Source organism: Leptidea sinapis, chromosome 29 (assembly GCF_905404315.1).
Source record: "Leptidea sinapis chromosome 29, ilLepSina1.1, whole genome shotgun sequence".
Taxonomy (NCBI): domain Eukaryota; kingdom Metazoa; phylum Arthropoda; class Insecta; order Lepidoptera; family Pieridae; genus Leptidea; species Leptidea sinapis.
Window position 1 is genome coordinate 1427060 of NC_066293.1, and position 27601 is coordinate 1454660.

At 39.1% G+C, this 27601-nt stretch overlaps 1 protein-coding gene and 2 long non-coding RNA genes across 5 annotated transcripts; 2 read left to right on the top strand and 1 right to left on the bottom strand.

Moving 5' to 3' along the window:
* The first annotated feature begins 1001 nt into the window (after positions 1-1001).
* On the top strand, positions 1002-1843 carry LOC126973298 (uncharacterized). The gene is made up of 2 exons (XR_007731325.1): positions 1002-1414; positions 1491-1843. It is a non-coding gene; the product is annotated as an uncharacterized LOC126973298 (long non-coding RNA).
* A 2629-nt stretch (positions 1844-4472) lies between these two features.
* On the bottom strand, positions 4473-9624 carry LOC126973296 (uncharacterized). Of its 2 annotated transcripts, XR_007731323.1 has the most exons (4): positions 9412-9624; positions 8207-8355; positions 6946-7098; positions 4473-5832 (listed from the first exon to the last, which is right to left on the bottom strand). It is a non-coding gene; the product is annotated as an uncharacterized LOC126973296 (long non-coding RNA). The 2 variants fall into 2 exon arrangements; XR_007731322.1 differs by lacking the exon at positions 4473-5832 and having other exon boundaries at positions 6433-7098.
* Positions 9625-11078: 1454 nt separating this feature from the next.
* On the top strand, positions 11079-17345 carry LOC126973260 (zinc finger protein 436-like). 2 transcript variants are annotated; one of them, XM_050820471.1, is made up of 4 exons: positions 11079-11304; positions 11915-12037; positions 13416-13566; positions 15105-17345. In XM_050820471.1, the coding sequence occupies exons 1-4, from the start codon at positions 11200-11202 to the stop codon at positions 15821-15823; spliced, it is 1098 nt and encodes a 365-aa protein (XP_050676428.1). In that variant the 5' UTR covers positions 11079-11199; the 3' UTR covers positions 15824-17345. The 2 variants fall into 2 exon arrangements, with proteins under 2 accessions (XP_050676428.1, XP_050676429.1); XM_050820472.1 differs by lacking the exon at positions 11079-11304 and adding an exon at positions 11367-11563.
* Positions 17346-27601: the final 10256 nt, after the last annotated feature.

A 27601-nucleotide genomic window follows, 5' to 3' on the forward strand; every position in this document is an offset into this window, starting at 1 on the left:
AAATCTGAATGCATAATATAAGAAAATGTTTTGTTAGCTTCTATGGTGAACTTATTAATGCCCAGATCTAAAATTATTAAGGGTTGGAAGGTGAGTGCATTGAAAGGCATTGAGAATAGCGGTAATTTCGAAAGTTGAAAAAAGGGGTTAGGGAGCTGAGAGTACAATAGGTAACTATGGGCAAGACATGATCTCTTATCTTGAGAAATTTGGTTATTGTTGTATAGGCCAACTAATTGATCTAATTTATGCAGCAAAGGGTGATCCCGGAATTCCGCAAATTTAAAAAACAGTTTATTAGCGAGGAACTGTCGACGAAGCGAGAGGGGAGGTTCTACACACTCGACCTGCATAGCATTAATAGGACTAGATTTCATAGCTCCTAATATAATGCGCAAACATTTTGCCTGTAATTTGTCTAACTTATCTAAACCTGCCTTATTGCCTGGAACCAAAAGTAACGTGCCATAATCCATGTGGCTACGAATTATGGCATTGTATAGCAATCTTTGGGTGAAGGGGTGAGCCCCCCACCAAACGCCAGATAATGAGCGAAGGATATTAATATTTTTTTCACACTTTTGGGAGATGTAGTTAAAGTGCTTTACACCTATCAATTTTTGATCCAACCATACACCCAAGAACTTAACATTATCGACAAAAGGAACTTCAATATTGTAAATTTTGACTTTGATTACAGGGAGACGTCTTTTGTTGGTGAATAAAACTACCCTACTTTTGGAAGGTGATAGTGTTAGCCCATGTTGCAAGAGGTATGATGAGAGATATTCTAGAGCATGACTCAAACGATTAGAAGAAGCCTGTATAGACTTATCAGAAGTATATAGAACAATATCATCTGCATATTGCAAGATTTGGCAAAAGGGGGTAACTGTGCTAGAAATATCAGAGGTATACAGGTTGTATAGTAAAGGACTGAGAACAGAACCTTGAGCTAAACCTTTCCAAACTGTTTTAGGAGGTAGGTATGAGAATGGGCCTTTAATGGTAATTGTTCGCTCCATTAGCATATTGCATATGAATCGAGTTAACTTCGCTGGAATACTCAGCTGAATGAGTTTGCTCCTGAGCAGAGGAAGAGACACGTTATCATATGCGGATTCTATATCTAGAAAAACTGCCAAAAGAGGTTCTTTTTGGAAAAGGGCTAATCTTATATCAGTGGTAAGGATACCCAAGCTATCTAATGAGCTCTTCCCCTTTCTGAATCCAAACTGGGAATCGGAAATGAGGTTATTGTATTCAACAAACCACTCAAGTCGATGTTTGATCATATGTTCACATATTTTTGCAAGAGCAGATGATAGGGCAATAGGTCTATAACTGGTGGCTTTAGATGGACTCTGACCTGGTTTGAGTATAGGAATGATCACTTGATTTTTCCAAGATGGAGGTATGGCACCAACATCAAATAGGTTATTGATAATTTTGAGATAATATTCTTGGGATCTGATTGAAGATTGTTTAAGGAAAGAATAGGGGATGCCATCGGCCCCGGGAGAAGTGTCAACTAAGCCATCCAATGCCAGAAGGAGTTCTGAAAAAGAGAAAGGGGAGTCTAAACTATGAGTTGATGAGAGAGGGATTGGAGGTGAAGGGAGATAGTCTTCATTAGGAACTGAAGGGGGTGACAACCTATCTGCAAAGGATTCAAGCCATACAGATGGATCTACACTTGAGTCATGCTCCGAAGGATTGTAAGAACCCCTAAATTTTTTAACTTGTTTCCATACAATTGTAGATGGAGTACAGGGAGATAAGCTCTGGCAAAAATTGATCCAACCTTGTTTTTTCTTTTTGGCAAATAAATTAGTGGCCTTGGCAGCAGCTTTTTTATAATTAATGAAGTTGGTCAAAGTCATGCTCCTATTATATGTTTTTTCGGCTAATTTTCTATCCTTAGCAGCCTTGGTGCAATCTGAATCCCACCAAGGAGTTGAAATTTTACTATTGGATGGTTTTTTTATGGGAATATTTTGGTCAGCACTAAATATCATGGCCTCTGCTAATTTATTATAATTTTCAACAGCATTTGAATGGTTAGGATTGGGAAAGCTTAAAATTTTTCCATCAAGGCAAGTGGAAAATTGCTGCCAATTAGCATTTGTTAATCTGTATTTGAGAGAAGGGGAAAAATTTTGAGCAGGGATTACTTTATCAGGTAATGAAATGATAATAGGATAGTGATCACTGCCATTGGAATTTTGAAGGATGTTCCAAGAAATAAGAGAAGCAAGACAAGGAGAACATAGGGTCAGGTCAACTGCACTTTTTGGATTTTGAGAAGGAGCAACCCTGCGGGTTGGAGAGCCAAAATTTATTATGCAGAGATTACATTCATCAAAAATATCAAGAAGGGAAAGAGAAAAATAATCAGTAGTGCTAGAGCCCCAAGACATGTGATGTGCATTAAAATCTCCCATTAGAATCATAGGAGAGGGAATAGACGAGATTAAATGGAGGATGTCTGCAATCATAGTTGAATGAGGTTGAGGGATGTATATAGAGACCATGGAGATGTTCAAAACTTTTGCAGCAACAATATTTATACCAGGATGTTGGTTTGGAAGGATTATTGGGGAAAAGGGAAGGGTGCGTCTTATAAATAAGGCACAGCCTGCACCAACACCATCTGCTCGATCATCCCTGAGGCATGCATAGCCCGGGACCCTGAAGTGTGATCCAGGGGCCAGCCATGTCTCAGATATGGCGATGGCAGAGGGAAGGTATTTATTTATAAGATGAATAAGGCTTGGTTTCCTAGGACGTAGGCTTCTGGTGTTCCATTGAAGGATGGTCACTGGGGCCATGATTGTTACAAAGGGATAAGATGTGAGATAGTTTATGGGCAACGTTGGACGGTATGTTAAGAGTGTTACTTGATATGAGACTTAGAATGAGTGAAAGGAGAACCTCCAGGAGGTTTTCATTCTGTACTGTAGAGGAGGGAATAGACTGATGCATTAATGCTGAGCCATTGGGGAACACTGAAGGTACCTCAGCAATAATGGCCTGATGAGCAGCTTTATCATAGGACTTGCTCTAGAGTGTGGAAGAGAAGTAACAGTTTTCCTATATGAGGTAGTTGGAGCAGAAGGAATACTAGTCTGGCTCGTGTGGGTTGTAGGGGCATTATGGGATGAGGAAGGATTACTTAGAATTTCTGTGAATGGCCTTGTAGATTTTGGGCAACGCTTTGCTGCCTCTACATAAGAGATGTTCTCTTGTGACATTATTATTTTAATTGTTCTTTGCCTACCATGTTCAGGACAACCTTTATTGGTGGAAAAATGTTGTCCAGAACAATTAATACAATTTGCATCTTTTTCTAGTATATTACATGAGTCACCAGAGTGGGATTGGGCACATTTATAACACCTTGAGTTGGATCTGCATGTAGTTTTAATGTGTCCAAATCTGCTGCAGTTCTGACATTGAATGGTGGGGAAGAGGTAAGTTTCTACTGGAAGGGAGTTATGGAATAGGAATATTCTGGTAGGGAGTGATTGTCCTTGGAAAGTAATAACTATAGTTTGGGTTGGGATCCAAGAAACTTTATTATCCTCAATAACTTTTCTATTGAGTCTGCGAGCTTTTAAAATCTTTCCACAACCTGTGGGAAGATCAACTGACTCGACAAACTCATTCATGGATAAGTCCACCGGAACCTGGCGGACAATACCCATCTTTGTAATATTATAATTAGGTATATTTGCTTCATATTTGTTTGCAGTTAAAAGTGGGTTATCTAAAAATTTGTTGGCATCTGAAGCTGATTTGAAGGTTACTGCTATTTTATTCCTACCAACTTTTTGAATACCATCCGGGCATATATTGGCAACTTTATGTCTGTGTAAAAGTTGACCAAATTTTATAGGTCTTATTGTTAAACCTGAAGAGGGATCTTCTTCAGTGCGGGAAACATGAATAATAAATGGACCTTTATCTAATGAGGTGTATTCTTTAATCCCCACAACTAAAGTTGGGTGATTATATATATTCTGTATGGATGCAGAAGCCATATCGGTATCAATAATTGTCTTTTTAGAGACTGCATTTGCGTTATGTGTTGCGCTGTCCTGTAAACGACGTTTCGATCCAGGTAATGGAATATCCGGAGGTTCTGGGGGGGTTATATCCATAATGGATAAGTTGGTAGTAAGTCTAAGTTAGTAATAGTAGATTTCGGTAATCTTCGTTTTTAACAAGATTAGATATAGGCGTCATCAGTCAATGACTGGACGTTTCATACAATCGAGTGAATCGCTTTTTCTTAGAGTTGCGCTAGGCCGTTTTTGACTTTCAATACGTGATTTTAAATACTATTTTGAATAAATTTGATTGATTTTGAATTTAAAGAAATAACATTGTCAAAATGACATTTCAGGAGAAATCAACAATTTCTACGTACTTCTAATGAAAACTTATTTTGGTAATAAAAATAAAAGGTGTTTTAAATATTAATGAAGGTCTTTATTTGATAATGAAACACTTGAGATTATTACCAAACATTCGCTCTCTGATTCAAAGTCTGATGAGCTTGATGAATTAAAACAGTCACTCTTAATATGATTGATCATTCACCGAATCAATATGGTGGTCAACTTCACACAGCAGTCAGCACACTTTTTGTTCCCTTCCTTTATTACCTACTGAGTATATGTTGTCCCTTGCCTGTGGTGTTCCGGAAATCGACAGTAACCAACACCACGCCACTTTGACTCGCATTTCTCGATACTAGAACTATTTCTCGGCAAGTATACATTGGATTATTTTGGCAGCCTTCGAAAACTAGTCGAAAGTCTTGAAAGCTTAACGCAAATCTTTTAGGTGAATTGACCCTGGATCTAATTGCTGAGGCATTTTTCCACTACAACTCTCTTTACCATATTTTTAGGGTTTCGTAGCCAAATTGCAAAAAACGGAACCTTTATAGATTCGTCATGTCTGTCTATCTGTCCGTGTATGTCACAGCCACTTTTTCCAAAACTATAAGAACTATACTGTTCAAAGTTTGGTAAGTAGATGTATTCTGCGAACCGCATTAACATTTTCACACAAAAATAGAAAAAAAAAAACAATAAATTTTGGGCGTTCCTCAACTTAGAACTGAAACTCAAAATTTTTTTTTCATGAAACCAATACGTGTGGGGTATCTATGGATAGGTCTTCAAAAATGAATCTTCTAAACTAAATAGTTTGCGCGAAAGACACTTACAAAGTGGAAAATAGTGTGTGTGTGTCCTGTAACTTTTAAAATAAGAGAATGATAGAACAAAAATAAATATTTGATGAACATTACCATGCAATCTTCCACCGAAAATTGGTTTGAAGAGATCTAGTAAGTAGTTTTTTAAATCGTATAAATGATGAGAGCTCTTTTGCACAGTACGATTATGAGCAAATATTTTTTGCCTTTCCATTTAAAGAATTTGTGGGGTTGAAATGTGTGAATTAGTCCTGGTACACAGTAGATGATATAAATAATTAGCCCGAATTAGCTTCAGATAAGTTTATGCATATATAATTTACACTTAACACCACAATATGCTACAGGTATGTAGTTAACACTATATAGAACAGAAGGTACACTAAACAAGAAATGAGAAGTAGTTAAACTAGGGGTAACGTGAGTAAACGAGAAGCGTTAGTGAAAGCAAAGGTAACGTGCGCGTGCGTCGAAGGTTCGGGGCGCACTCTTCGGGTGCCGGCTGCCGGCGCGTCGCTAGTCGCTGTACTGCATTCCTTTGTCCCATTGTTCTCGATGCTACCGCAGGCCTTCACAGCAGACGACACGATGCATCAAGTCACCTTAAAATTAATCGGTACGACAAATGTGGCAAAGTAATTATTATAAGTGGTGGATAATGTACGTATAGTATATAGTGTAATTATAATCTGTACTTATATATTATTATAGTAAATATGTACATGTTTAATATATAATAATGTTCTTGATATATATTTTATGTTCATAAATTATTTATTAAGATAGATAGGCTATATATTTTCATATACTATTATTATAAGTTTGATAATATACATATCGCCACAAATTTAATATAATTTTCCATTCTATATAACTTTTATATTATGTTACTGGACCCTTCATGGGCGATTCCGACTCGCACTTGGCCGGTTTTTTTATTGTCTAGCAACTATAAAATAACTTATAAATAACCTTATTTAATTTAATAATCAAAATATATAACTATTCAGCTGTCAGTAGTAATAGTAAATAAATAACAAAAATGAATATGATCCTCTTCCAGTATAGATCTTATGATAATCCTTTTAACTTGAATGATTTTTCTATTCACTTTTTAACCACAAATATTGTAAGAAACATCTTTCTTCGCTGTGTTTTGTATGTGTTTTACAGTGTGCCTTTAAATAAGAATTTTGTTTGAAATTTTTACCACAAACAGTACACGAATAAGGCTTCCCTTCTGTATGTATTCTACTGTGAGCCTTCAAACTAGAACTTTGAGAAAAACTTTTACCACAAAGATTACAAGAATAAGGCTTCTCTCCTGTATGTGTCTGTACTGTGGGTATTTAACCACTCTGTTGTGAAAAAATTTTACCGCAAGTAATACAAGAAAATGGTATCTCTCCTGAGTGAGTTCTATTGTGCGAGACTAAAAACCTCATCTCACGGAATAATTTGCCACATACATTACAAGAGTATGGTTTTATTCCGTTATGTATAGTACTATGATTCTTCAAAATATGAATTTTGGTTGAAGCTTTTACCACAAACATTGCAAGACAAATGTTTCACTCCAGTGTGTATTACACTATGTCTCTTCAAATTAGACTTTTGATTGAAGCTTTTACCGCATACCATACAAGAATAAAGATTTATTCCTTTGTGAATGCGCTTGTGTCTCTCTAAAACACCAGATTGACTAAATGTTTTACCACAAAACGAACAATGATGTTTATTTTCAACTTCTGTTTCTTCATCATGTTTCGCCAAATGGCTAGAGTCCATAATATCACTGCACTCATTGTTGATGTTAATAACAATATTATATTTATTGTTAGCCTGTTCCTGTTTTGAAGGTGTCATATCTGTAAATTAAAATAATATTACAAAATAAAAGTTGTATTTTTATATCATATCGAAATACCATACCCAATGTAAAGACATTTTGAAGCAGTGCGCTCCGTTGATTTGTGATTTTATTAAACCACTTTTATAAGAACATGCATATTTCATAATATTAATAAGGTATACGTTTTTATGTAAAGGGAGGGCTAATAATCATACAATTACATTATTAAACAACTAGACTCAAATTAAACAGTCTTTTTTTTAAGTTGCTATGTGTAGACCTGCGTAAGGTACCGCGCGCCTATAACAATAGAGATCCCAATAAACGGGAACGGAAAAATGAATCTACTACAAAAAATGCTATTCGAAACTCTATTTCATATGAGATAATGACCTACTTATACGGGACACAAAGCTGTACACAATATAAAATTACATCGTCTACGTAAACAATAACATCATCCATGTAAACATAAGTGTAAAATGAGGTACTGCAAGCTTTGAAGAGTGTAATTTTTACTCGCACAGTTCAGCGAGCAAATCTGCTGATGGTCATATTCGCCCCAACAGACAACACCCTGCGCTCCCTCTCGATATCTGCATCATTCTTCAGGTCAAAGGTAACCACGTGTCCTAGGTATTTAAATTGATCCACTCTATTCAGTGGCGTCCCAAACAATTAGAGTGTCGTAATAAGGGATGGGAGTGATTTCCCCTTCGCCTGAAACCATGCACACGTGCTCATTTGACGATATAGATCAGACCATGACTGTGGGCATAGTTTTCACATATCCCCAACAGTATCCTCAAGCCACAGACAGACGCAACAAGTATTTGAAGACAGCATTTTAAGGAGTTATTCATGTGCTTATGTAAAAGATATTTTTAATGTAATAAATGGTGATCTTTAGTTCACACTCGTTCCCTAATTCAGAGAATCAACAGCTTCCCTAAACATCACATAAAGAGGCAATACATGTGGCAAAGTGGTTTAGTGAAACATAATATAATATTAACTTATAATTTACACGGAATTTTTTATGGCAAGAAATTTCTTGCAAAAAGTGCGGTTGTTGAATGCCAGACGTCAATGTGCCTTACTGAGACATTAATTGATGACATTACCTTGTAGTTCTATTTCTGCATCATCATTTTCTTCCTTAACCTCCTGTTTAATGTACTGCTGATGTAGAGTGTGGCATAAATTCACAGACATATCCATCATATAATTTACAGATATATTGTAAAATTCTCCATGAAGTGAAGTCCATTACCTAAAGAACAAATTATTCTGTAGCCTTGGGGTATACACATTTTTTATTAATTTTAGAACAGGAATAGCCCACTGTCTGAACGAAACACAGCAGCAAATTTCTTGAAAACCTGACTATGAAGGAATAACACAGTAAGGAGGACATGTAAATAGTAATAAATATCATGAATGTTGCTTCTTGGTGTAAGTCAATACAAAATTATAATCATTTCAGCCAGAAGACATCTACTGCTCGACAAAGGCCTCCCCCAAAGATTGCTGCTCTCAACTAATCTATTCCGGTGATCTTGGCCAGATCATTAGCCCATCTTATAGAGGGTCTACCAACACTATGTTTTCTGGTATGTGGTCGCCATTTAAAGACTTTCCTGCCCAAATTGTCCTTCTGTCCATCAAGCTATGTAGCCATGCCCACTGCCGCTTCAGTTTCCCAACCATCTGGGCTGTCGGTGACTTTGGTTTTCCTACTAATTCTATTACATAATAACTATAATAATTTATATGTAACTTAAATACATTTTGAAATGACCACTATTTGTCAATTTAATCAATAAATAAAAATATCTGTTGGGTCAACAATTTTTTTATGGAAGAGAAATGAGCCTATGTATCAAATTGTACTGGACACTCTGCACAAGGACACTTATTATTTCCATCTTAAAACTTGTTCATTGTTAGATGTTTTCATCCATAAATACTGTTCTTTTTAATCAAACTCAGTTCTTAAGAAAGTATGTCATGTGGGGCTTAAATGGAAAATTCATTTCATGGCTACAATTTATAAAAATAACTGAATTTTAATCAGATTTCTATATATTGCTTACATAATAAGCAGAAAATATTGGAATCTGCCTAAAAGCTGAAACTTATTGGAAAAATCTACAAATGGACTGCATGATTGATGGCATCTGTGGTGAATCTATCTGATGAGGGATACCCCACTAAACTTTAAAATTAAGAAGTTTTTATGCAACTTATAATTCTAAGCAATGTCAAATCTACAAGAACCTATTTAACTTTGCCAAGGCTAACCCGACAATAAAATTATAATACTGACATGTTTACTTGTTAAACACTTCTAGTAAATTGATGTTCCAATCTAAGCATCCATCTTCACAATTTGTAGCTAAACTTAACAAGCATAGATTTTCTATTTCCAACATATTTAACAAAGAGTTTTATAACGATATCCCAACACTTTAAAGTGAAAAAATTAAGTTAGGGATCATAAATAATAATTTATATTATAACTATTATCAGCGATATCACATCAAGGCTCAATAAAAAATGTAAATAAACAAAACAGATTTTTTTAATTTAATGCAAAACGGAGTAACGGCTTTGGCAGATTAATATTATGCCACTATTATCATAGAGGTCTTACTCATTGAAGAAGAAATTAGTGACTTTTGGTTACCATGACTACAAATCAGTCATAAAAGTTATTACGTTGTCATAAGAATAAAAAGTTGTAATTAATTTATAAAATTGTTTTCTTATATTAAATAATGGTGAATGCACTGATCATAGTCTACTGCTGATAATCTGCTCTATCTCATATAAAAACTATCTTATTATGTTACTTTGTAAATGTTACTTTAATTGTAAAACATATTTTTGATAAAAAAAAAGCCCGCTGAGTTTGTTGCGCCCATTTTTCTCAGGCCTGAGGCATTCATTTTGGATTGAGTGGTAGTTTTTTGACTTTCAATAAGTAATTTCTATCTATTTTTAAATATCTTAAGAAAGTAGAATTTTATGGTACTTTATAGCTGCGTTTGCAAGAATAATTTATTACACGTGGCGCTCCATCGTGTGACGTCATTCGACCTAGACGACGCAGCATGTATGTTAAGCCGTTCAATTCGTATTATGTTTAAAATCCCTAGATATATTGTATTGTTCCTATGTTTTAAAGCACAACAGTTAAAATTTTTATTAAAAGCGCGAATAGCCTTCTACTGCAGCACAAAGAATAATAATAATAATCTCTCTTTCCTTCATAACATAGTTCATGGTAGGATCGACAGTACAGAGCTAACTGAACTATTCATACAATTACGAGTGCCGTCACCTCGCACTAGACACACGCCTCTATTCCAAGTCCCGCTGAGTCATACTAATTATTATGAAAATTCGGTAATCTACTATAATAAGCAATTCAACAGTACTGAACTTTTTAATAACAGTAAAGGCTGCTTTAAAAGCAGTGTTAATAAAAATCTAAAGGAAGGTTAAATTTAGAGTAATTCACAAACACACACCCACACACACACACATGCACTCACACACACACGCACTCTCACCCACACGCACTCTCACCAAACCCCACACGCACAAATATCATGTCTTATTATAAATATTGTAAATCCGTTATTAGATGTAAGTCCTACAAAATAGTATTATTATAACCTAATTTAAGTTCTGTGGATTTTGTGATGTTTTAAATAAATAATAAATAAATAAATACTTTAGAGACGGAGCGTTTGTAGGTTAAAACTACTGCTTGAGTTATATGAGGAATATATATTTCAATTCAGATACACTATATTTATGCAAAATCCTTAAAATTAATTATAATTATTGTAATCAACAGAGTTGAGGGGATCGTATCGCGAAGGGATAAACAATTAAAAAAAAACAAAAATTATTATAATGACACTTCACAGATGACATTGACAGACGTTTCGTATTCTTCTCGGTGTGTGGATTTGTTTATTATTGATTTTTCAGTTTGTTATTTGTAATTAGGTATTCTTAGTCGTAAAAAGCCGCTTTGTTTTATTACCTACACACTGTAAATCATTAAACATTTTAATAATAAGTCATATGTTTCATCGAGAAAATGTTAGATAATCTCTGTTGGATATGTTTAGATAAGAACACAAAAATGTATCGCATAGATGATACATACTTACGACAAGCTTATGATGCGATTACAAGTAAACATGTGAGTAACGTACGTCTTGATATTATTTACATAAGCAGAGAACCAGGGGTGTGCGTTTAGTTCATTAAAACAGTTAAAATAAAAACACATAATTTGATACAATGGTTACGATTAAGGTGTGTGTAGATTGTATTGTAGTCACAGTGCTATGCTGAGGGTGTAAATTCAAATTCAAAGATCTTTTATCTTATTATACCCGCATTATAAGGGTAGTGACGAGATGACCAATACATTTACACGATGATGAAGCCTACCACTGGTAATTATTAAACTTACCAAATGGTTCTTTCACTTTTTCTACTAGTCCTAGGATTGTCTCTAAAATAGAATATATTTATAAGTATATTTTATGACATGTAAAATAAAATCAGTAAGAATTAATAGAGGATCAACAATATTTACGAATATCAGCAACTATTACATATTACAACTATTTAAACTTTGATTAGTATATAATTGCAAATTTTCAATTCAGTGTTATTGTTTACTTGTTAGTTAAGTTATTGTTGGTATTAGTACTGCCATAATTCCCTAAAAAACTGTACAACTGTGAACAGAACTTGATTAAGAGAAGTTACAACATTTTTTTTTAATACTACAATGTTTTCAGGATATGCTTGACATGTCCGTATACACATGCTACATGTGTACATGGTTTTTAAACAAATGTCACAAACTCATGACACAAGCGCTCAAAGCACAAGACATTATGAAACAATACTTGGAAACTAAGGTATGGGGTTTCTTATTACAGTTATAGAATATTGAGTTAAAAGAGAGAAGCAGTGGAAAAAAATGACTGCATTAAAGACATTTGTAAGAGGCAGATGACCTGGGATGGATCACAAAAGATATACAGTGAGAGAACATCAAACAGCTCTTCAGAACACTCCCAGTGATAAATGGAGACACAATGAAGCGCTAAATAGCTAATACTTTGTGCGCCAGACCAAAGATGGCAGTAAAAATCCATTTGTGGCCGGACCTGCCCTCTGTAGAGCACTAGAATGTGGGCCGACTTGGAAGTATTGCTGTGCTCTATTTATGACGCCCAGCTTTTTCGAAGCTACTTTAGCTTTGCCTTCCAGATGACCGCGGAATTGGCAATCGCTCGAGATTTCGAGACCCAGTATTCCAATTTAAGGGAAGTGTTGACGAGGTGCGATGATACGACAAGTAGGTTTTTTTTGTGGCAAACAAGCAAACAAAAGTCTTTTTGGGGTTCAATGGGACAAGTTCATCATTTTAAAAATCATTTCAATTACAATATAATTTTTAATGTGATGTAACAAAAATACTCAAACGCCAAATAGTCTATGCCTTAAACAAGACAAAAAAGTTTTAACATTTTAACTGTTGCCTCCACATTATATTCTTGATTAACAATGTTAACACGAGGAATAAACACAAACTTGTTATTCCTACTACTCTTTTCGAATTCGTGGTAGTTTTTGACAAACCTTGATAAAAAATATTTAAATTTGATGCGATATTGACAGACCTACGAGCGTCTCGCGCTAAATCTGCGTAAATCAACGCAAGCAAAATTTGAATTAGATCTATTTAACAGTTTTTAGTTTTTTAGAAACAGACCAAAAATTAAATAAACTACTATATTTGCTTTGGTAATGTTTGTAGAACACAGAGCAAGTATTCTTTAAAAAATATTTAATTTAGTTTTTAAATTGTCACGATATATATAGATAGATATAGTACATAATTGTACTAGCTGACCCGACAGACATTGTTCTGTAGGGATAGTATTAAATAAAATACTGTCTTTTAAGATTTTGCCAATAATATTTAATAACATCAAGAATTTTTTTCGTAAAATATGCCCGGTGTGTCAATAAATTATCTCATAGAAAATATCTCCATACACAACAAATATTGGAAATAATAATAATTATGGGTCCCGAAACGAAATAAAAACTATCCCATCTCTCAAGTTGGACTAAACTGCACTCCATGAAGCCGTTAAACGTTCCCATTATAATCCGCTCGTTAGTTTAGGGACTTCACTGGAAACAAACACCAGGACAAAAATTAAGATATTTAAACCGAGTAGATGTATTTCCAAATAAATCAAATTAAACTTCGTTGTATTACAGGAGGTCCCCACTTCACTTCAGCGAGAGTTCTACAACCTGTCTGCTGTTAATACGATGGACGTAGATCTGAACTTGAAAGAAATTGAGATAGAGCCGTTCATCAAAGAAGAGATAAAGGAGGAGATAGTCGATGTTGAACTGGAGTTAGATGGTAATGACTTCATCATGCTTTTGCCCTGTGCTTCCCCTAGGCATAAAAAGAACAGGGAACTCCCAGGCCCAAGAGTGTCGTAAGAGGCGACTAAGGGCATTTACAAGTGGGAGGCTCATTTTACAGGATACCGGCTATATTATGGGTACCACAACGGCGCCTATTTCTGTTGTGAAGCAGTAATGTGTAAGCATCATTGTGTTTCGGTCAGAAGGGCGCCGTAGCTGGTGTAATTACCGGGCAAACGAGACTTAACATCTTGTGTCACAAGGTGATGAGCGCAATTGTAGTGCCGCTCAGAATTTTTGGGTTTTTCAAGAATCCTGAGCGGCACTGAATTGTAATCAATTACCACCCGCTGAACGTCCTGCTCGTCTTGTATAATGCCAGAACTTTGCACATACTTGATTCGTAGGATATGTGGCAGCCGCAACAGTATTCTGAATTCATTCACAAAACCGATTTGACCGTAAAAATTAAACCATATATTAATGTTTTCAGGATATATCACCTACTGACTCAAGTAAATATACAAATGATTTTGATGTTATTAATATTATTGAAATGGTTCTAATTACTATTAGAACTTACGTTTCGACTTATACATTTTAATAAATTCGTCGACTTGCGCGTTTTGTTTTTCTATACTAGCGTATAAGAAAACAACGCGTACAAGTGAGAAGAATACGTATAACCAAGGGCGTGCATTGGTTTTCTAGTAAGGTAGGCACTGTCGATCTAATAATTCGTAGTTGATTTTTGGAATATGAAAGATTAATTACCGTAGGTGTGAGTGTTAAATAGAAGTTTGCTTATAAAATAACGGAACCAAATTAAATAAAATTAACTGTAACACTAGTGCTATATTAATTTAGGTTCGTAACGAGGTAGACACTGCCTAATTGCCTATATGATATGCACGCCCCTGTGTATAACGGATATATGGCAGGATAGAAAAGGAAAGCGAATCTATTGTCGCTGTAACCTATCTCATTGACAAATCATAAACAGTCAGTCATGTTTTGAATTAGCTTCTAAGTATTTTTTAATATCAAATTAGCTAACGCACATATTTACAGTTCAAAATTGGTCACACATTACCGATAGCCCAAGCTATCAGCTCCTCTATTTACTAGTATATTAACGAACGCATTTGTATGTGTCTTCTGGGGGTTTAACCGAAGAGGGTTTATTTTACCCCATTCCGCGACCTTCCCCTTTTCAAGAATTACATATTCTATAATTAACATTATTCTGTTAATATCGGGGCCTACTGAATTTTACAATATTATTTCCAACAAAACGTCGTTATAAATAAATATTTTTCCTTATTTCTGGGATAAAATATTCATATGTATGTACCAAAATTTGTAGACCATGCGAGATTCGAACCCGTGCCTCCTAGCCATCAGGATGACACTTTATCCATAAATATCGGTATGTTTGTTCAACACGAGCGCTGGGGCGCATCCGTAAAAGCGCTGGTTCGAATCCCGCATTAATTCTACCAGTGTATTCAAATTTGTAATATTATTCAGGGATAACACCTGCTGTGAAGCAGGAGCAAGAAGAAAAAGAAGAGTTGAATGAATGCAATGAATTCAGTTCTGCTGACGAAAACCATGATACCAAGAACACTAATCAAATATGGATACACAGTGAAAAAACATTCAGCGAAGCAACAAGTAATTCTTGCAGTATCTGTGGTAGAATATTCCATAGAGCGAATGATTTGAAGAAGCACTATAGAACACATACCGGAGAAAAACCATATTCTTGCGGGATTTGTGGTAAAAGTTTCAGTCAGATTGGCAGTTTGAATACACATACAAGGATACATACAGAAAAAAAGCCTTATTCATGTAATGTTTGTGGTAAACAATTTAACCGCCGCAGTAACATGACGACGCATAGTGAAATACATTCAGGAGAAAGACCGCATTCTTGTAATATGTGTGGAAGAACTTTCAATCACAGTAGTAATTTGAGGAGACACATCAAAACGCATTTGGGGGAAAAACGTCCACAGCCTGGTAGTACGACAGCAAATGGCGACAAAAGAGAAACGTCGTTTTCTTGTATTGTGTGTGGCAAAAGCTTCAATCTCAAAAGCAATCTGAATAGACACATAAAAACCCACACACGAGAGAAACGATCACGGAGTAGAAAGAACATCAAGAATAATGAAAAGGCAGTTCCGGTCGACAGTCAAATGACTTTGACAGGTGGCAATGGTGACATTGGCAGGTGTCAATGATTTGTAAAACTAATATAATATTATAGATGTGCCATTTGATATTTAGTTTTAAAATTGCATGGTTGTGTTTAGAGAGTTTAAATTTGTTTGTAGTTTTGAAGCATCATACGAGTCGACGAAATTCATATTTTACCCCAAGTTCTGTGCTCAATTCATCCTAACTTTACATAGTTACAATTTGTAACAGTTTTGTATCATCGTCCACGCTATTGACTATGCTCAGATTTGCTACAGATTGCGCCACAAACGTGCTATATCTATATATTAAACAACGTGTTACAAAATACCCCGTAAAAATATAATTAATTATCAAAGCGGAAAATTTTGTCAACCCTAGTAAGCTATCATGTCAGAGAACCAGATTGTAAAACAGAAAGGCCTACGTACCTATTTAACCGTATAATTGTTAACTTTAATAGTTTTTCTATTTTTCATTCATAAATGTTTGCTACCTCAATACAAGGATGTAATTATACTTCCTTCACGTACTGGCTTCAAAAAATGTCAAGTTGGACAAAATGGTTATGTGAGGGACAGAGTGTATTTCTCCGGTTGCCCAACGGTTGCCGAGATGGAACAGCGTGTTGGATCGTTTTTCGCATCAATAACACCGACGATGTTGCGAAATGCCACACAAGCCATGTCCCGACGAACGAGGTTGTGTATTGAGCAAGGCGGAGCACACTGAGCCCTTTCTATAAATTTGACGTTTATTATGAAAAAGTGGTCGTTAGGTTAGGTCTTTTTAAATTTTTGCCGTTCCGCGAATTAAATTTAATTTTACTGAAGTAGAGTTAGCACATCAGTAAAAATAATATTTTTTAATTTTTTTGGGGTATGTCATACAGCGTTACTAAAATTCTTAAATATTGTGAATGGACTCGTTATTAGGCCCCATTTAACCTCCTTTCAGCTTACTTACGAGTAGCATCCTGTATTTTATGTATTATGAAATTCTGATTTGTGGTATGTGTGTACTTAGTACCTACAAATAATTTAAATTATATTTAATAATATAATTATAGAAACCAACTATTTGATGTAGGTGGTAAGTGTAATATATGTTTTTCAATTGTAAAACGCCATGTAACGGATTCATTCTACTGGACTATTATAGCTCCTTAGTGTAAGATTTATATTGTATTATGATGTATCAAATTACTAGTCGTGCGGATAAAATTGGATTATATAGTCCCCTATATAGGGGCCAATGCGTCCCAGATAATAATATGGCACTGGTTGAATACTAGTGATCCATATTTCTGTGTTATGTTTTTACAAAGAAAAATCGTAAACATATAATCTTAATATGCTGACAGTACAGAGCCGCCATTTTGAACTCCCTTTTTTATCCACACGAATAATACCACCGTTACGGATAAGACTGCCTACTAGTACTACATGTTACTGTAATTACCTACTAGTGTTTTTAATAATGAATATTATATAATAATAATACAAGAATGTATAATAGTTTATTAGTTTCTCTACTATTACTAATAACAATAAAATATTAAATTTCTTATTATTATTATTATTTGAAGAGGGTGGCTATTTCCTAGTCCTAAATATTCCTAGTAACACCGCGTCCAAAATTGAACTATTGTGTTCGCCACTAATACTAAAGCTCGTCGTCAAGCCCTGCCGCCTTTACGAACCGCAGTAGTTCCTTGACGCGAGTGTTGCAAACTCTATCTGGTGGCACGAAGTAGCCGCCAAAAATTGTGTTACGCTTATGCATTAGTGGGCCGTCGCAGAGTAGATGAATAGGCGTTTCATCATCCTCAAGGCAGAACCTGCAAGTTTTGTCGCTTTTGATGCCGACCACTCTGAGGTGCTTGTTTAGGCGACAGTGCCCGGTTAGCATCCTAGTGAGTGTGCATAGATTTTTCCGGTTCAAAGATAGGGTTTCATTCGCATAGCTGCTGTTGAATGCCCTGATCAGTGCTTTAGAGTGGTTTAAACCTGAAGAGTTGTTCCAGCGTTAAAGTGCTTCTTGTTTAAATTGGTTACTCAGGGTGTGTCGGATGGCGCTCTTAGGCAGTCCACAAATGGGTTCCGGACCATATTGGACTGCTTTAGTTTTTTATTATTTTTTTATTATTTTATTTTATTTTATTTGGGGAGCTTACAGCAACATTTACAAATCGGTCAAGTAAACATAATTCTAAATGCCAATTACAAGCTTCCACATATAGAAAGAAATTTGCTTAGGCTAACTATAACTATAGATTTAGAATATAAATACTTTTTTTTTATGGAATAGGAGGACAAACGAGCGTACGGGTCACCTGGTGTTAAGTGATCACCGCCGCCCACACTCTCCTGCAACACCAGAGGAATCACAAGAGCGTTGCCGGCCTTTTAAGGAAGGTGTACGCGCTTTTCTTGAAGGTACCCATGTCGTATCGTACCGGAAACACCGCACTAGGAAGCTCATTCCACAGCTTCGTGGTACGAGGAAGAAAGCTCCTTGAAAACCGCACTGTGGAGGACCGCCACACATCCAGATCGTGGGGATGATTGTGATGATTGTGGCGTGTCGTGCGAAGGTGAAATTCGGCGGCAGGAATTAGGTTGAACAGCTCTTCGCAACACTCCCCGTGTTAAATGCGGTAGAAGACACACAATGAAGCGACGTCTCTACGCAACGCCAAGTGATCCAGCCGTTCACAGAGTACTGGGTCCCCGACAATTCGAGCTGCTCTGCGTTGCACGTGGTCAAATGGATCGAGCTGATACTGGGGTGCGCCAGACCAGAGCTGCTCCATGTGAGGCCGGACCTGCGCTATGTAGAGCGCTAGAATGTGGGCCTGCTTGAAGTATTGCCGTGCTCTATTTATGACGCCCAGTTTCTTTGAAGCCAGTTTGGCTTTGCCCTCCAGATGGCCACGGAATTGGCAATTGCTCGAGATTTCGAGACCCAGTATTCCGATACTAGGCGAGGCACACAGCCTTGGGGCACTCCAGCGTTCACGGGCTTGGGATTCGAGCAATAACCGTCGATAACGACCTGTATGCTGCGCCCAGTGAGGAAGCTGGAGGTCCACTTGCATAAGCTCTCGGGAAGCCGAAATGATGGAAGTTTTGCGAGGAGCGCCTTGTGCCATACACGATCAAAGGCCTTCGCTATATCCAGACCAACTGCCAGGCCTTCCCCCTTGCTTTCAATAGCCGCCGCCCATCTATGTGTTAGGTATACCAGAAGATCTCCAGTCGACCGACCATGGCGAAAGCCGTACTGCCGGTCGTTGATCAACTGGTGACCCTCAAGGTATACCAAGAGCTGGCGGTTAATTATGCTCTCCATGATTTTGGAGAGTAGGGAGGTAATAGCAATAGGCCTGTAGTTTGCCGGATCCGAACTGTCTCCTTTTTTTGGGATCGGATGGACAAGGGCTGACTTCCATGAATCAGGGACTACGCCTTTTGAATAAGAGTGCCGGAATAAACGCGTTAGCACCGGCGTCAACTCAGGGGCACACATTGTATGCACGATTGGAGAAATGCCATCCGGCCCGCTCGACTTCCTGACGTCCAACGAAAACAGAGCTCGCCTAACAGTTTTCTGTCGGAACTGTACTTCAGGCATGGAGCTCTGACACCGCGGGATGGTCGGCGGTGTTTTTCCGTTGTCGTCAAGAGTCGAGTTGGAGGCAAAAAGAGTGCACAGGAGATCGGCTTTCTCTTTTGCCGTATGGGCCAGGGTGTCATTCATCATGTGCAACGGCGGCATGGACGGCTGGTTGAAGTTACCAAGAGCAGCTTTCGACAACGACCAGAACTTGCGTGTTCCGGTCGGGTAACTGGAAAGCTGCTCGCCAATTTTGACGACGTGCTTGGATTTCGCACGGGCGATTTGCCGCTTAAAAAATCTGGAGGCACGGTTATATTTCCTCTTCAGAACTTTGCAGTTCGGATCCTTTGAGCCCAGCGCCGCAACCCAAGTTCGCCTGTTTTTTGCAGTCAGATGCTGCTTTAACTGACGCATCGAACCAGGGCTGTGATCTGCCACCGATCGGTACTACAGAGCTTGGTATAAAAATATCCATGCCCTGCATTTTCACATCGGCTACTGCAACGGCGCAGGCACTAGGATCATCCGAAGGGAAACAAACCCTGCCCCAAAGGGTAGGATGCAAAAAAGGAACGCATCCTATCCCAATCTGCTGACTTGTAGTGCCAAACGCGGCGGGTCGCTGGTGGTCTGCGACGTTGGCGTCGGATAGGCACTACACTCCTGACCAGGCAATGGTCGGACGTTCCGAGAGGGGCGTCGACAGAGACCTGGTAACCATCGGGATGTGTAGTCAGCAGAAGATCTAATAAGGACGGCATGTGGCTATCCACATCCGGGAGCCGCGTCGGCGACTCAACCAATTGGGACAGACCATACGCCAATGCAAAATTATGCACAGATCGCCCTGCGTAGTCTGTGGTACGTGATCCAAGCCATTCGGCATTGTGCCCGTTGAAATCACCCAAGACTACGATTTCAGTGGAGGGGATCTGAGCAAGCACGTCATCAAATGCCGCTTGAACGCAGCCCATGAGGTGATCCGTTTCTGCGTTACCACTATGGGACCTGTAGACACACGCATAGATGCGGACGCGGTCCTCTAAATCTACGCGGAGCCAGAGAGTGGACAGGCCCCTACCCTCAAAATTGCCGAGACAGCGACAGCAGATATCCTCCCTAACGTACACACATACCCCGGCATGAGGCATGAAATTATGCTCAATTTTGTTCCCGGGGTACGTTAAATATGACGTATCGCTAGGTCGAGATATCTGCGTCTCCGTAAGGAAACACAAGGCCGGCTGCGCCGTCTCAAGGTGGTGGTGGACGGCGTTTAAGTTGGAGTGAATTCCCCGGATGTTACAAAAGTCCACATTAAGCGTGGAGCGGGGTGCCGTGGTGTTGCTGCCCTGTTTGTCCTGTGAAATACTTATACAACAGATATAAAATTACACTTATGATACATTTTTTGATTTCGTAAAATCATTTGCGAAAGCACTTTTTATGCTTTTTATACTACCACTAAAAAGATCAAATCGGCTATCACAATTATACATATTGAACAGTTTGGTGACGCGCAGTATGTAACTGTTTATTCTATATTGAGAATGAATGAAGGAAGGTACGTAAAGTAAATCATGCTTTCTTAATGTTCGATTTGGAGTTCGTAACGCAGTCATGCTGAGGAGTTCAGGACAATCCACCACACTTTGGGCTATTTTTACAAGAAACCTAATATCGGTCGAGTCTCTTCTAAGCTGTAGTGGTAACAGGTGAAATTTCTGACAGCGCTGAGGGTATTCAACTCTAGGTACTCTGAATTTATAACAGAGGAAACGAGTGAATTTCTTCTGAATCTTTTCTATATTATTTATATATGTGACATAACAAGGGTTCCATATTTCAGACGCGTATTCTAAGTGGGTTCGCACATAAGCACAGTAAAGAACTTTCAACGTTTTCATTTGCTTGAAGTCCTGAGATGACCGGATAACAAATCCTAATGCTTTGTATGCTTTCTCAGTAATATCATTAATATGGTCACTAACTGTTAATTTGGTATCAAAGGTAACACCTAAATCTCTGATGGTATTAACACGAGATACATTTTGGCTTTTAATCTCATAGTGAAACTGAATGGGTTCCTGTTTGCGAGTAAAAGTTAATAAAAAGCATTTCGCAACATTAAGGTGCAATCTATTGAGAGCACAATATTGGTCAAGTCTCAAAAGATCTTCTTGCAGATGAAAAGCATCGCTAGTGGAACCAATAGATTTAAAGACCTTCATATCGTCAGCAAAAAGTAGAAATTTAGAATGATGAAAACAAGTGTTGATGTCGTTTATAAATATTACAAATAAAAGAGGCCCCAATAAAGACCCTTGAGGTACAGGAGATGGAATTTCAACCCAGGTCGATGAATACCCATTTAAAACTACTGATTGGGATCTATTGTGGACATATGACGTGAACTAACGGTAAAGATCCCCATGAATACCTAACGCAGATAGGTTAGCCCCAGCTCTTGCGAGCTCATCGGCCATTTCATTGCCTATGATTCCGGCATGCCCTGGGACCCATCTGAGAATCACTCTGTTTTTCATGCCTAATGAATTCAGGCATTCAACGCAGTTATTGACTAACTTAGACGACGCGCATTCCGCGCATTCCAAGATGGCGTACACCTCTGCTTGAAATATGGAGGTAAAGCTTCCCAGGTTTGTGCTGGATTTAAACCTGGGGCGTTCTCCATAGACCCCACAGCCAACTTCACTTTCCATTTTGGACCCATCGGTGAACCACATGAGGCTCCCGTCCTTCCACGTGACTTTGTTGTTCATCCAGTCGTCTCTAGAAGGTAGTTCCACGATATAGTGTTTAACAGAGATTAATTGTGGAATCATCTGATCAGGAAACATGCCTAATATGTGGTCTCGCAGAACTGAGTCCTCTAAAGTCCTAAGCGTTTGCGACATCCAGTTACATGAACCCCCCTGGGCGATTGCCCTCAGCATGCTTGCCTTCGCCTCTTGCTGTATGAACAGTGGAAGAGGCGGTAGGTTTAGCATTGCTTCAATGGTCGCACCAGGAGTAGACGTCATGGCCCCGGTTACCAACATACATGCAAGTCTCTGCAGGCTAGTCTGTCTGCAGTTGTTTTCTGGCTGGCTTTGTTCCACCACACAATGGAAGCGTATGTGATTGTTGGTCTCACAATTGCTGTGAATAGACATAGGAGGATCTTTGGGCGCATTCCCCAATGTCTCCCTACCAGACGTCGACATACACCCAAGGTTGTTTTGGTCTTTTTCACGGCTTTGTCGATGTGAGAATTCCATCTGAGTTTCTGGTCGAATGTGACTCCCAGATACTTAACCTCAGCTTAGAATTCTAAAGTAGAGCCGTTCAAGGTGGGAGACTTCAGTTTGTTAAGTGTCCGTTTCCTAGTGAATGGCACAATAACAGTCTTTCCTGCGTTGACTGACAGTTTGTTGGCTGTACACCACTGTGAGATGGTGTTTAGCGCCTTTTGCAATATAGAGCTTAGTAGGCTTTGGCAGAAACCTCTGACGATAATAACTAGGTCGTCTGCATACCCTAGTGCATCAATCCTGAGTTCTGCCAGCTTACTAAGTAGTTCGTCTACTGCTAGTGTCCATAGAAGTGGCGAAAGAACGGCACCTTGTGGGCAACCTCGCGTAGTGTATAGCTCCAGTGATGTCCCATGGAGGGAGATTAGAGCTTTGCGATTTGAGAGCATTGACCTTACCCATTTGACAGTGGTGGAGTCTACATTTTTGTTAATTAGTCCCTTCACTAGCGTGTCTATCGGGGTATTGTCAAAGGCGCCCTCAATGTCTAGAAACGCACAGAGTGCAATCTGTGTGTCTTATAACGCCTTCTCGACTCTAACCACAAGTTGTAGAAGGGCCGTTTCTGTAGACCTGCCTCTACAGTAGGCGTGTTGAGAACTATGAATGGGCTTTAAGCTTAGAACATCCTCTCTTATGTGTCTGTCCAAGACTTTCTCAATAACCTTCAGGAGAAAGGAGGTAAGGCTTATGGGTCTGAAGGAGCTTGGTAGGGAGTAGTCCTTTCTGCCTGCCTTAGGTATAAATAGTACTTTAGCCTTAGTCCATTGTTCTGGAAGAAAGCTTACCCGGTATATCTTGACTTGTAGCGGTACTAGGATAGAAATTAAATTAAAATTTTAAATTTCTTACCTTGTTATTCCCAGTAAGGAATATTTGGTCACGGGCTAGATTTTTTTTTTATGGAATAGGAGGACAAACGAGCGTACGGGTCACCTGGAGTTAAGTGATCACCGCCGCCCACACTCTCCTGCAACACCAGAAGAATCACAAGAGCGTTGCCGGCCTTTAAGGAAGGTGTACGCGCTTTTCTTGAAGGTACCCATGTCGTATCGTCCCGGAAACACCGCACAAGGAAGCTCATTCCACAGCTTCGTGGTACGAGGAAGAAAGCTCCTTGAAAACCGCACTGTGGAGGACCGCCACACATCCAGATGGTGGGGATGATATCGTAACTTGTGGCGTGTCGTGCGAAGGTGAAATTCGGCGGCAGGAATCAGGTTGAACAGCTCTTCGGAACACTCCCCGTGATAAATGCGGTAGAAGACACACAATGAAGCGACGTCTCTACGCAACGCCAAGTGATCCAGCCGTTCACAGAGTACTGGGTCCCCGACAGTTCGAGCTGCTCTGCGTTGCACGCGGTCAAATGGATCGAGCTGATACTGGGGTGCGCCAGACCAGAGATGACAGCAATACTCCATGTGAGGCCGGACCTGCGCTTTGTAGAGCGCTAGAATGTGGGCCGGCTTGAAGTATTGCCGTGCTCTATTTATGACGCCCAGTTTCTTCGAAGCCAATTTGGCTTTGCCCTCCAGATGGCCACGGAATTGGCAATCGCTCGAGATTTCGAGACCCAGTATTCCGATACTAGGCGAGGCTTTAAGGGAAGTGTTCTCGAAGAGCGGTGATACGGCAAATGGGGTTTTATTAGTGGTAAACGCGCAAACTTGAGTCTTCTGGGGGTTAAATTGGACAAGGTTCAACTTACCCCATTCCGCGACCTTCTCGAGAGAGGACTCGATAGAAGACACAAGTTTCTCCCGGCACTGCTCGACGTTTTCCCGAGAGAGACCTGCATGGCCCGTGTATACGGCATCACCAGTGCTGTCGTCTGCATAGCAATGCATGTTGGCGGTGTCCAACATATCATTGATATGCAGAAGAAACAGCGTGGGAGATAGCACACAGCCTTGGGGCACTCCAGCGTTCACGGGCTTGGGATTCGAGCAATAACCGTCGATAACGACCTGTATGCTGCGCCCAGTGAGGAAGCTGGAGGTCCACTTGCATAAGCTCTCGGGAAGCCCAAATGATGGAAGTTTTGCGAGGAGCGCCTTGTGCCATACACGATCAAAGGCCTTCGCTATATCCAGACCAACTGCCAGGCCTTCCTCCTTGCTTTCAATAGCCGCCGCCCATCTATGTGTTAGGTATACCAGAAGATCGCCAGTCGACCGACCATGGCGAAAGCCGTACTGCCGGTCGTTGATCAACTGGTGCCCCTCAAGGTATACCAAGAGCTGGCGGTTAATTATGCTCTCCATGATTTTGGAGAGTAGGGAGGTAATAGCAATAGGCCTGTAGTTTGCCGGATCCGAACTGTCTCCTTCTTTTGGGATCGGATGGACAAGGGCTGACTTCCATGAATCAGGGACTACGCCTTTTGAATAAGAGTGCCGGAATAAACGCGTTAGCACCGGCGTCAACTCAGGGGCACACATTCTAAGCACGATTGGAGAAATGCCATCCGGCCCGCTCGACTTCCTGACGTCCAACGAAAACAGAGCTCGCCTAACAGTTTTCTGTCGGAACTGTACTTCAGGCATGGAGCTCTGACACCGCGGGATGGTGGGACACGACCAGAACTTGCGTGTTCCGGTCGGGTAACTGGAAAGCTGCTCGCCAATTTTGACGACGTGCTTGGAATTCGCACGGGCGATTTGCCGCTTAAAAAAATCTGGAAGCACGGTTATATTTCCTCTTCAGAACTTTGCAGTTCGGATCCTTTGAGCCCAGCGCCGCAACCCAAGTTCGCCTGTTTTTTGCAGTCAGATGCTGCTTTAACTGACGCATCGAACCAGGGCTGTGATCTGCCACCGATCGGTACTACAGAGCTTGGTATAAAAATATCCATGCCCTGCAGTTTCACATCGATTACTGCAACGGCGCAGGCACTAGGATCATCCGAAGGGAAACAAACCCTGCCCCAAAGGGTAGGATGCAAAAAAGGAATGCATCCTATCCCAATCTGCTGACTTGTAGTGCCAAACGTGGCGGGTCGCTGGTGGTCTGCGACGTTGGCGTCGGATAGGCACTACACTCCTGACCAGGCAATGGTCGGACGTTCCGAGAGGGGCGTCGACAGAGACCTGGTAACCATCGGGATGTGTAGTCAGCAGAAGATCTAATAAGGACGGCATGTGGCTATCCACATCCGGGAGCCGCGTAGAATGTAAATAATCAATCATACATTTTTAATTTTTAGACAGAAGAAAATCAATATAAGGAAAAGGACCAAGCTTCAAACGTATTACCTGAAAATCAATGTGAAGAAAGTAATGCACTTCCATATATAGTTGAAGGCACATCTGAAGTAACGGTAAGCATTCTGCTATTGTATGATTTACATTGCATGTCCTTACAAAAGTAGGAAGATCATACAAGACCCACAATAAACAAATAAATATTTCTGTATCTTTCAGATGCAGCCTGAAATACAAAACTTGGGGCACCGAATAATAGATTTTAATCATTTCACATCAGAACTTGTCAAAATTTCTCAACACAAATCTCTGTTTAAATGCGGATTATCTACAATGAAATTAATTTCTGAACATCGAATAGGATTGCAATCTGAATACACATATGTATGTATGATGTGTAATTATAAAAATAAAATAAAATCGTCATTGGATGATGTGAACAAAGATGCTGTTGCGGGTATAATGGCCGCAGGTTGTGGTCATGCGCAATTAAAACAATTTTCAGCAGCAGTAGGTTTACCTATTATGTCAGAATATACCTATAATAAAACTCAAAATGATATATGTAGGGATTGGGAGGACACTGCTTGGGACGAAATGAAATTAGCTGGTGAAAGAGAAAGAGAAGAAGAAATTAAAGAAGGAAAAGTCACGAAAGACGGAATACCAATGATTGATGTAATAGTAGCTGGGTGCTGGAGTAAACGTTCGTACAGAACAAATTACGCAGCGTTATCAGGAGCTGCAGCCATTATTGGCAGACGTTTCGGCCAAGTCCTGTACATGTGTGTAAAAAACAAATATTGTTGTATTTGCGCCAGAGCTCAAAAGAAACAAGAAAGCCCAAAAGAACACGAGTGCTATAAGAATTTTGATGGAGCTTCTACTGCTATGGAGTCAACTATTATTACCGAAGGGTTCAAGCAATCTATTGATATGCATGGTTTGGTTTACGCACGTTTTATTGCTGATGGTGATAGCAGCACTTATTCGAAAATATTAGATGCCCGGCCATATCCAGGTATTACAGTTGCAAAAATTTACTGTCGCAATCACTTATTAAGAAATTATTGCAACAAGTTACAACAGCTTACTACTGATACACATTATAAAGTGGTGGATAGAAAAAACCTTACACAAGAAAAAATACTACGGTCAAGGAAATATATATGCGAGGCCATAAAACTTCACATAGAGAGCAGCAATGAAGATGGTTTGTACAAAGACATAAATGCATCTATTTGCCATGCTTTTAATCGTCATGGAAATTGTAATCAGCTATTATGTAAATATAATATGCATCCAGAAGCTCCCAACCAATTTTTCGGCAGTTTACTTTGGCAGAAAATAAAAACACTAGTTGCTCAATTAGCTGATAAAGCACATAGTCTAATTGAAGATTTCGATAGCAATATTGTGGAAAGATTCAATGGCGTCATTGCAAAACTAGTTGGCGGAAAAAGAATAAATTATTCTCAAAGACGATCTTATCAAGCAAGATGCTCAGCCGCTGTAATTTCTTTCAATACAGGCAAACTATTATCTACTGTGCATCGAAATATATGTGGACACAGTCCCAAACAGTCTATTAAAAAACTCGAACAAACAATGAACGATAAAAGGGCTAAGACAAAAAAATGTATAAGAAAAAAGAATCGCTTATTGGTACCAAGGACGCTTA

What these genes read in the sequence shown, in the direction of transcription:
- LOC126973260 (XM_050820471.1), top strand. Translation starts at nt 11,200, where the DNA reads ATGTTAGATAATCTCTGTTGGATATGTTTAGATAAGAACACAAAAATG. An exon ending in ATGCGATTACAAGTAAACAT is followed by an intron (nt 11,305 to 11,914) that starts GTGAGTAACGTA and finishes CAATGTTTTCAG; the next exon opens with GATATGCTTGACATGTCCGT. An exon ending in AACAATACTTGGAAACTAAG is followed by an intron (nt 12,038 to 13,415) that starts GTATGGGGTTTC and finishes GTTGTATTACAG; the next exon opens with GAGGTCCCCACTTCACTTCA.